General features: G+C 44.2%; 1 protein-coding gene across 16 annotated transcripts in view; it reads left to right on the top strand.

Annotated features, from left to right (window-relative positions):
- RUNX1 (RUNX family transcription factor 1) overlaps positions 1–9,205 on the top strand; it is a 264,361-nt gene extending 255,156 nt beyond the window's left edge. For all 16 annotated transcript variants that reach the window (XM_082722945.1, XM_082722947.1, XM_082722946.1 and 13 more), the window contains one exon: positions 4,681–9,205. In XM_082722945.1, coding sequence (XP_082579071.1) covers positions 4,681–5,156 — 476 coding nt within the window. In that variant the 3' untranslated portion in view covers positions 5,157–9,205. The remainder of the gene's footprint in view (positions 1–4,680) is intronic.
- Positions 9,206–10,523: the final 1,318 nt, after the last annotated feature.

Here is a 10,523-nt window from a genome sequence, read left to right on the forward strand (position 1 = left end):
CGTCATGTCTGCCATTTTAAATGTCGGATAATGTGGTGTTTTCCAGACAGTTGTGATTACTTGAGATTTCACCAAATGCTTTAGCTTCTTTTTGGAGCTTCTCAACAGCACCATCATTGGCATCTGGGGCCAGAGAATTCTTTGTGGTAGGTGGGGGGGCGGGGGCAGGGGGGTGCTGCCCTGTGCACTGTAGGATATTCAGCGGCATCTCTGGCCTTTAGATACAGCAACAGGTCCACTCCCCTGCACAAGATGACTAAAAATGTCTCCAGACACTGTCAGATATCTGGAGGGCGCCCAGCTGTCCCCTGGTTGAGAACCACCATCTTCGAGTATTCTTAGGTGCTGTGGTAAAATGGAAAAGCCAAAAAGCCAAATTAGTTGCCCACTTTTTGTATTAATGCCAAGATTTTCAGGGCACCTGCTGGCCTAAGGAGTTGAGGAAGTAGCATAAGAATGATGACGTCAGTTCAGCTTGTTGTTTCAGAAGTTCTGTTCCCTCGGGACCAGTTTGACTCCAAAGGCACTTGTCAACTTTTATTGATTCTTCTCAGAGCACTGCTCTGCTCTCTACATCTAAAACAATCACTGTTTTCCTTGGTAATGTGCCTGCTGTGGGTCTCTGGGAATGTATTACGTAAGACTTTTGACTTGGTCACCACCCAAGATCCGCACCTTATGGTTTCAAGAGCCCTCAGGGGGCAGCCGCTCCAACTGACCAGTGTTCAGATGCGAGGGTGACTTTTCTTTTTTTAAAAGGGAATGGGTAATGTGTGCTTCCAAGTCCCGTGTTGCTGTGAACGCTTCTGAATAACTGGGACCTCAATTACCCAAGGAGTGGGGAAAGGACGTTTTATGGTCTGAGGGTGTGAAGTACACAAAAACCACGTCTCATTTCAGCACCCAAGAATTATCTTTCCCTGTCTTGGAGGGAGGGTGCGAGAGAATTCCAGATGAGCTTTCCCCGGTGGCAGAGAAAGGCATGGGAGATTGCTCTTCAACTTGGCAGATCTCCCTCTGAGAAATCAAGCCTGGAGTGCGGGCCTGAAAAACCTTGTCATAGGCCTGGGGGCAGTAGGGGGTTGCGACACATGAAAGCAAAGTGGCTGCCCTGGCTGCCAGCTTTGAGAACCTGACACTGCTCTGCTCCTGCTTTTCCTTTTAATCCCGCCCCAGAGCTCTGTGTTCAGCCCCTCTCCCCACCCCCAGCCCCACCTGGACTTCCTTCTGCACGAGGGACTTGCACACTCTTTCTCTCTTTCTCCTTTGCAGACAGTCTCCACACCTTGTCTGAAAAGAGATGTCATCTGGAGGTTTTCCTTTATTTTTTTTTTCTTTAAAAAAAATTAATGTTTAGCTGCCAACCTGGGCGACAGACAGCATGCATTAATCTGAGTCATGCAAAAGATCCTTTTAAGGCTGCCATTATCTGCTCAAGCTGTTTAATCCTTTGGGGGCAGTGGGAGGGGCTGGAGTGGGACAGCTTTCATCCACGTCAAGCTGTGGAACAAACACTTGAGCTGTCATGGCAAATATTTAGCCCCATCGGTGGGGAAACATTTCCAACTAAAATACCTGAACCTCCTAATCCCCAGATTTCCTCCTCTTTAAAAGCTCCCTGGGACTATCTGGGGTCTCCACCCCCACCCACTATGGAATAAGGGGGCACTGGGCCAGCCCAAAGGACAAATGGGCGACAGTGGGGTGATTGGTGCATGACAGTGGGGCTCAGTAGGAAATGTCAGATGAGACATAAAAATGGAAACAAATATTTGAATAGATCATTTGAATCAGAACATATCTAGAGGGCCAAAGATCTTTTATTATCAAAATGTGTGGGGAGAGAAAGCTTACTTTTGTCCAGTGGTGCGGTGGAGACAGGAGAATCACGGGCAGTGTTGAGAATCTTTCAGATACTCTGCCCACAAGTGAAAGAACTATTTTCCTCTGACAGCTGAGACCATAACATCATTGCATTACTTATGTCCGTGACCAGCCACGGACTCACTGGGGATTACGGTAACTTGGTACCATCACCACATTACCACGTAGTTGTTGGAACAGACTGGCAGAGCATGTCCAGACATCGCCATGAAACAGGGTGACCTTTCATTCATTTTCCAGTGGATTCACCTTTTTGTCTCAGGGCAAATGAAGCAAGAGGAATACTGGGCGGAGTCATTAATTTGTGTCCAGAGTCTTGCATCAGATGCCAACAAATTGATTGTATTTGCCTAATGCTCTTCCTCCTACCTCAGCTTCTCCCTAGACTATAGAAATCTAACTGGAAAAATAGAGTCAAGCTTCCTGTCACAGCTCTCTGGGTGAGCAAAAACAAGTGACACAGAGCTTGCTCACAGACGGCCCCAGTAAGTGGCCAGGGACAAACCGTGTGGAATGAGGTGCGGCCTGGCTTCAGGACGAGCTAGAGTGTGGCCGTGGAAGGGCAGCCCCAGAACCACTGTCAGTTTACAACGTTTTCCCTGCCCACATGTCTGACTGGCTTTGAAAAGATTAACAGGAGTGTTTGTTTGAAAGTCAGACTCCTGGTTTCCTCATTAGCACAGAGATTGGCTACAGGCTTTGGTTGTTTCTATAAACTTTAATTACCTCTCTGATGAGGGGTATATACCTCCTCATCACATTCACCCCAAATTTATAGAGGAGTTTGGAAAGAGAGAAAGGGGAGAAGGGAGGGGGGAAAAGGGGAGAAAGGGAGAGAGAGAGAGGGGGGGGATGAGAGAGAGAGAAAGGCAGAAAGAGAATGAGAACACTAGCTCTCCCTGCTGGAATAATAGGCTTGAAATATGAGGAAGTTGATCAACCCCGGAAGCCTTCCAAAAACAGATTAATCCACCCTGGTAGCTTTCCTTTCAGAGCAAACTCTTGGCTCTGTCAAGTTTCTCTATGGGCCTGAACACAAAAGGACACAGACTACATGCCATCCTGAGCTTGGACTTACTCTGTATGTTGATTTGGGAGCTGAAAAACTTTTAAACATTTAATTTTGCCTCTGCTATCTTTTGGGTTTGCTGCTGTAAAGACTACAGCCCTGGCCCAGTCATTTGATTAATAATTCTGAGGAACAGGATACCATCTTACATCTACATGGTGATTCTCAGTCAGAGAGTGGGGGAATGGTTACCCTGCTTCACCCTACCCCTGGAACATTTGGCAGTGTCTGGAGACAATGTTAGTTGTCACAATGCAGGGTGTGGGAGCGCTATGGACATTTGGTAGGCAGAAGCTAAGAATGCTCCCAAACATACTACAATGCAAGGGACAGCTCCCCACACCCCCAACAAATATATATCTGGCCCAAAATGTCAACAGTACCACTGCTGAGAAACTGATCTACAGGACACGAGGAACACTTCCTGGCACCCAAAGCCCCTAGTAGTTCCCAAGGGCAGCCTATGGTAAAGAAAAATGTTCCCAAGGGCAGTCTATGGTAAAGAAAAATGCAGAAGGATGCAATGAAGGCCAAAGCCAGTTTCTGAGACCAGAAATGCAGAATCCTAACAAAGTGAGTTTTCGAGACAAAGTTTTGTCATTCCTGTTAAAACTTAAACATGTGGAAAAATGGAGTGGATAAATCAAAGCCCTACAGCCATTTGTGTTAACAAATCATTGAAGCACGGGGGAATACCAGGCGACTACTGTGGAAGTAGTCTAAAGGCACATGAGAGGGGAGGAAGAGTGGTATTGATACTCACTGACAACCACTCACAGTCACTACCATGGCATGCATTAGGTAGAATCATAAGAAAATCATAATTGTTTGAAACCTACAGAAATAGCAGTTTCCTGTGATTCAACATAAATATTATGTATGCTGTATTATAATGTTATTACATATTAGGATTATAACACAGTATCATATTATATATGATATATTCTATTAATATTAATCTATGGATGCATCTATCTCATACTATCATATAATTACTATCATATAATTTTATAAGTTACATATTGTTATATTAATATCACAGATTAAATTTATATTAATATTGGCATATTAATATATTGATTATCGACGACTGGCAAACTTTTTTCCATAAAGGACCAGATACTTAATATTTTAGGCTTCCCGGGTCCCACGGTTTGTCTGTGTCATGACGACTCCACTCTGCAGTGGTCGTTCTTCAGTAACTAGGAGAATTCCTAATAGGAGTGAGGCTCATTCCAGTGAAACTTCATGCAGGGCAACGGATATGAGCATTTCACATAATTTTCACGTCAGAAAATACAATCCTTCTTTTCACTTTTTTCAACCATTTAGAAAAGTAACTCATTCTCACCTTGGGGGCCATACAAAAACTGGTGGCGTCGAAAAGGTGGGTTTGCCAACCCTGTCATTACCTCGATATTACAGGTATTATATTTATATATAGTATGTGGTTATGTTACACTGTATTGCATCCTATTATACTGTAATGACATTGTAGCCTATCCCACCTTACATTCCGTGACTCCCCGAGTCACCACCCTCTGTACCGCAGACCATCACACCACCTCCCTGCCCACTAGCATGCTGGGTAGGCAGCCAACTCCCTTGGCTCCCGGGGCAGCAGCATTCTGGGTAATCATCCGGTGGGCGGGCCGCGGGCGGGAGGACCATGGCCTCCCTGGCTCCCATCTTCCACCTCACCATCTTTTCTCTCCCTACCCCCACAGCGGCCCCCGACCTGACGGCCTTCGGCGACCCACGCCAGTTCCCTGCGCTGCCCTCCATCTCAGACCCTCGCATGCACTACCCCGGAGCCTTCACCTACTCCCCGACGCCCGTCACGTCGGGCATTGGCATCGGCATGTCGGCCATGAGCTCGGCCACGCGCTACCACACGTACCTGCCGCCGCCCTACCCTGGCTCGTCGCAGGCACAGGGCGGCCCCTTCCAGGCCAGCTCGCCCTCCTACCACCTGTACTACGGCGCCTCGGCTGGCTCCTACCAATTCTCCATGGTGGGCGGCGAGCGTTCGCCGCCGCGCATCCTGCCGCCGTGCACCAACGCCTCCACGGGCTCGGCGCTGCTCAACCCCAGCCTCCCGAACCAAAGCGATGTGGTGGAGGCTGAGGGCAGCCACAGCAACTCGCCCACCAACATGGCGCCCGCTGCGCGCCTTGAAGAGGCTGTGTGGCGGCCCTACTGAGGGCCCCGCGGCAGCCCAGCGGGAGGAGCGCCCCTGCCCAGGCCCAGCCTATGCTCTGGAGAGCCCATGGGTATGGGGTCCGTGGCCGGCACTGCGGAGGGGGCGCGCCCCTGCCAACCGGGTTCTGGGATCTCACTCTGCTCCGCACCCGCGACCACCCCCACCCCGGCCCTGGGGCACTCGGGCCCCCTGGCCGCCTGCACCCCGAGGCCATGCGAAGCGCCATTGCTGTGGGCCCGGCTCACCTTTTCTGAACCTGACCCAACAGGAGGGTGTCCGCTTCACCACCACGTGGACACGTCGTAAGGCAAACAGGAAGATTCCCGGAGGGAAACTGTGAATGCTTCTGATTTAGCGATGCTGTGAATAAAAGAAAGATTTTATACCCTTGACTTCACTTTTTAACCAAGTTGTTTATTCCAAAGAGTGGAATTTTGGTTGGGGTGGGGGCGGGGAATGCAACTCTTGTTTGGTATCTAGATAATTTGTATTTTTTAGTTTTCTTTTCCAGCACCTTATAAATTGCAAAGTGCATATTTGCATTTGGGGTGGTTTTTATTTTTATATATATATATATATATATATTAAAAAATTGAGCTTGCTTCTTTCTTGCTTTGACAATTGAAAGAAATATGATTCCTTTTTTCTGTAAGTTTTATTTAACTTTTCTTTTGGACTTTCGTGTAGTTGTTCTTTTGAGAAACAGCTACAGCTTTGGGTCATTTTCAACTACTGTATTCCCACAAGGAATCCCTAGATATTTATGTATCTTGTTGTTTAGACACTTACTTATGTGTTGATACTTTTTTATTATTTAAATGTACTTATATTAAGAAGAAAAATATCAAGTACTACATTTTTGTTTTTGATAGTAGCCAAAGTTAAATGTATCACATTGAAGAAGGCTGGAAAAAAAGGATGAGCAATGTGATGACTTGGTTATCTAAATATTGTTTACATTAAACTCCCTTTCATGTTAATCAAACGAGTTGGTAGCTAATGCAGCAATGTTTTTAATGCTTTTTAGATACTGAGGGTCACTTGAAGGATCTGAAGTATGGAATTTTCTGCCAAGCTCAACAAAAGGGTCTCATACCTGACTCCCTCCTTTCCAACAGAGAAGGTCAAATCTGGTTCCAGGAGGTTCAGATAGTTGTCAATGATTGCACCTCTGGAGAGGATTTATTTTCTGCCTAGGGGTTTGCTCCCTCTATGGGCTTGATAATTCTAGTCATGCTTTGTAACCATTGAATCCAAAGTAAACTATGTGGAAGAGCAGTATCCACATGGGAACCAAAAGAACGGATTTATGGGTTTCTTAACTGCTCCCTTCTGGAGTAGTAAGGAGATCATCTGAATCCAGAATTCAGATTTTTTAGCTCCAAGAAAATACTCCTATTTGATACAGTACCTGTTCATTGACTCAGAACAAAACGTGTGGCTGTTCCCCAAGGCTGGGAGTGGAAGAAACTAGTCCTGGTGTCTTTGGTGTCTGAAGGTCTCCAGCTGAATTTTCATAGGGTGGCTTGGAAGCAGACCTGAATAGGACAGTTTTCCTCTGTGTGCTTCCATGGAGTCACATAGGAAAGCATCATCCCCCCTGGGCCAGACTCCATCCCAAGCTGTTCATTCAGCAGCCATCTTTGCATTGCTTTCACCAGGCTGAGACCCTACCAAATGGGGTATGTGCACTTTTATCTGTGCATCAGCATGACAGGAAAGATTCATATCGCAGCTGCCCATGGCTACAATTCAAAAGTATCCAATGTCACTGTAAATTTTTATTGGAGAATTTGGTCAGAATGCAGTTGTTGAACAACTCATAAATACTAACTGCTGATTTTCACATATGTGTGCTCAAAATGATCTGGTTGTTATTTAATGTACCTCTTAAATTAGTTGAAATGATTTCAGGTCAACTCTGAAGAGTATTTGAAAGCAGGACTTCAGAACAGTGTTTGATTTTTATTTTATAAATTTAAAAATTCAAATTAGAAAGATCTTTGGCTGCAGGCAGCAAAACAGCTGGTCTTATTTAAAACAACTTGTTTTTGAGTTTTCTTATATATATATATATATTGATTATTTGTTTTACACAGATGCAGTAGCACTTTGGTAAGAAAGAGTAAAGCAGTTTGTATTGTCAGGTCATTCTTATCTAGAAAAGAGCTCAGACAGATCTTGGAGAAATTCAGAATATATTCATTTTCATTTTAGACATAATCCCCTCTTCATGATTCAATTTAATGTCTTATTCTGTATTATGTTTTTGTGGCAAAATTGTCCTTAAATGTCAGCAAATTGAAAATTTTTATTTTTGGAAAGGACTTTTGGCCCCTTGACCCCAAATCGAACCTAAGTGTTCTCAACACATGTTGCCATATCTGACCTGACAAAATGTTGGGGGAAAATGAAGGAAAAAAAATTATATTTTTCAGTTCATTTCTGGTACCTGAACAAATTCCAACTCAAAACCAGCCTAATGCCCTAGAAAGGGGATCAGACAATGCTTCACATTGAATCTTCACTCTCAAAGGCATGTATGAGGAGGGCTTGTCACTTTGTTGGAGTCCCACTGGTTTGGCTAGTCAGAGTTTCACAGACCCTTACCAGCATATTAGTACTTAATCGTTACAGAAAAAATTAAATCAAACTTTAGTATTTTGGAGATAGGTCTCACATAACACTTAATGTTCCTCTCCCCCGCAAAAATTGTATTCATTGCCTTCAGGTAAATTAAGGTGGTCCTTTAATCAAGGAGACCCTTAAGCCAATAATATAATAACTGGATGTATCTGGAAGCATTGGTCCAAGAGAAGAAAGATTAAGCCATTTCTACTGCTTGTTCATGCCTTTATTTATAATTTCAACATGGACATGTATTTTAATTCTTTTCGGTTTTTCTCACTATATTTCTTATATGACTTATATTTCTTATATTTCTTTCTTCTGCTGGCCCCCTGATAACTGCTTCTGTTTCTCTTCTCCCTCCATCAAACCTCTCCTCCTTCCTCCATTCTCTTGCTTTATGTAAGGAGACAGCACACACACCCCCAACTTCATACCAAGTGTCCAGAACACGAGGAGCTGCAGGTCTCCTCGCTTTACATAAAGGAACATGGTGAGTCAGCCTTTCTCCTGCTCATCATGGGTTTCTTCCAGCAGAACAGAGACATTGCCAACCATTTTGGATCTGCTTGCTGTCCAAGTGCAGCAACCAAAGCCTTCCTGGACAAATTACAATCAGTGAGTTAATAGATAGCCTTACTGCTGCTTCACATTTCTGTGCAGATAAACAGAAATGCTCTGACTGGAAAGGAAATGAATGGTTTCACTCAAATGTCCTGCAATTTAGGATTGCAGGTTTCTTTCCTGAAAGGCCTGCTTCCTTAGGACATTCCATCCTGGCAATTTTTGTTTTTGGTGGTTTTGTTTTCTGGGGTACAACATGTTTGGGGTCTTTTACACATGAAAAATCAGTTAATAATCTCAGAAAACATTTTTTTTTTTTTACATTTGAACAAAATATCTTTTTGTTTACCTGCAGTATACAATCATTTGGGGTTTAGTTTGTTTGTCTGTTTGGAGCTTTTCCCCTCCCTTTAGCCAGATCAGTACTGAAGAGGCTGATCATTTGGCATTTTTTTTTTCCTTCCAGAAGAGTTGCATCAACAAAGTTAATTGTATTTATGTATGTAAATAGATTTTAAGCTTCATTATAAAATATTGTTAATACCTGTAATAACTTTTTTTTCAATTTTTTTGTGTGTGTTTCTAAGGACTTTTTCTTATGTTTGCTAAATACTGTAGACAAAAAAATGCTTCTTTCTACTTTGTTTATTTTAGAATTAAAGATGAGCTACTTTTTATTCACTTTTGTAAAGAGCTAATAGCATGGTTCCAATTTTTTTTTTAAGTTCACCTTTTGTTCTAGGGGAAATGAATGTGCAAAAAAAAAAAAAGAAAAAGAACTGTCGGTTATTTGTGCTATTCTGGATGTATAAAAATCAATGGAAAAAATAAACTTCCAAATTGAAATGACAGTAAAACACATCTATTGAAAAAGTAACAATGGGAATTGCAGTCCTGCTTGGACAGGCCCCACCTAGTGTCTATTTGTGTACCAGTTACTGGATCTGTTCACAAAGCATCCTGGAAATTTGTGTGTGCTTTCTTTCTCCCTGGTACTGACATATTGAATACTTCCCTAAAGGGAACTGTCAATCTCGAGGTTTAAACCAGATACCCTATGAGAGAACACCACTCTTCCAAGCCCTTGTCCAAGGTGTTTCCAGACAGGGCAGGAGAGCAGGCACTCCATTGTAGTCCACTGCTCAGAGTTAGAGTGTCCATCCCCGCTGCTGCCGGCAGGTTTCCCCATACCCAGCCTGGGCAGGGCAGCTGGACTGCTGCTGCCCAGGAGCCTCTGAGTCTTTACTTTTTTTGTACCACAGTTTCTTCTGTAAATCCAATATTATCACTAGTGAATGGCAAATAAACAGTTTGGCAAGTACAGACACCATAGCACACTGGTATTGTCTTTTTCTGAAATGGAGGAGCTGAGAAGCCAAGTGAAGCCACTTCAGCACACAGAACATCTTCAAGCGAGCTCTTCATAGGCTCGCCAGGCTTCAGGCTGACATCTGTGCCTTCTCTGCCCTATGCATCCTGCATCCCCTGGCTTCTGAGGCCAGGAGGGACCAGGTAAAGCCCAGGACCCCAGTGCTGCCTCTCTGGGTATGCAGGAGCAATGTCTGTATATTTCATGTCTGTTTAAAAAATAATAATGATTTTAAAATGTTAATAATAATTCAAAAGAAAGACATGGCATTTGCAAACATGAAGTGGAAAGGGTGGATATTCAATAGGAGGCCAGTCACCATCCCCAGCCTCCATTTCTTTAAATCATGGGAATCAGTTTTGAGCTGTGATAGGGAGGTTTTTTTTTTTTTTTAAGATTTTATTTATTTGACAGACAGAGATCACAAGTAGGCAGAGGCCGCAGAGAGAGGGGGAAGCAGGCTCCCTGCTGAGCAGAGAGCCCGATGTGGGGCTCGATCCCAGGACCCTGTGATCATGACCTGAGCCGAAGACAGAGGCTTTAACCCACTGAGCCACCCAGTTGCCCCGATAGGGAGTTTTTACAAGGTCTTCCCTCACCACCCCACGGGGCCAAACATTATTCATATTTCAGCCTCGAGACTATGTGAACCAAATCACCTCCCGACCAAGAGCCACCAGCTAACCCTCCTTCCCAGTTCTTTTTGCTGCCATCTCAGGGTCTCCCATGGTCTGCAGGGTAGCCACGAAGAATGTCAGGAACCCCTGCAAGTGGGATCAAAAGAAATTACTGGCCCTGGGAAGTCA

Source organism: Mustela nivalis (assembly GCF_964662115.1).
Source record: "Mustela nivalis genome assembly, chromosome: 1".
Classification (NCBI taxonomy): domain Eukaryota; kingdom Metazoa; phylum Chordata; class Mammalia; order Carnivora; family Mustelidae; genus Mustela; species Mustela nivalis.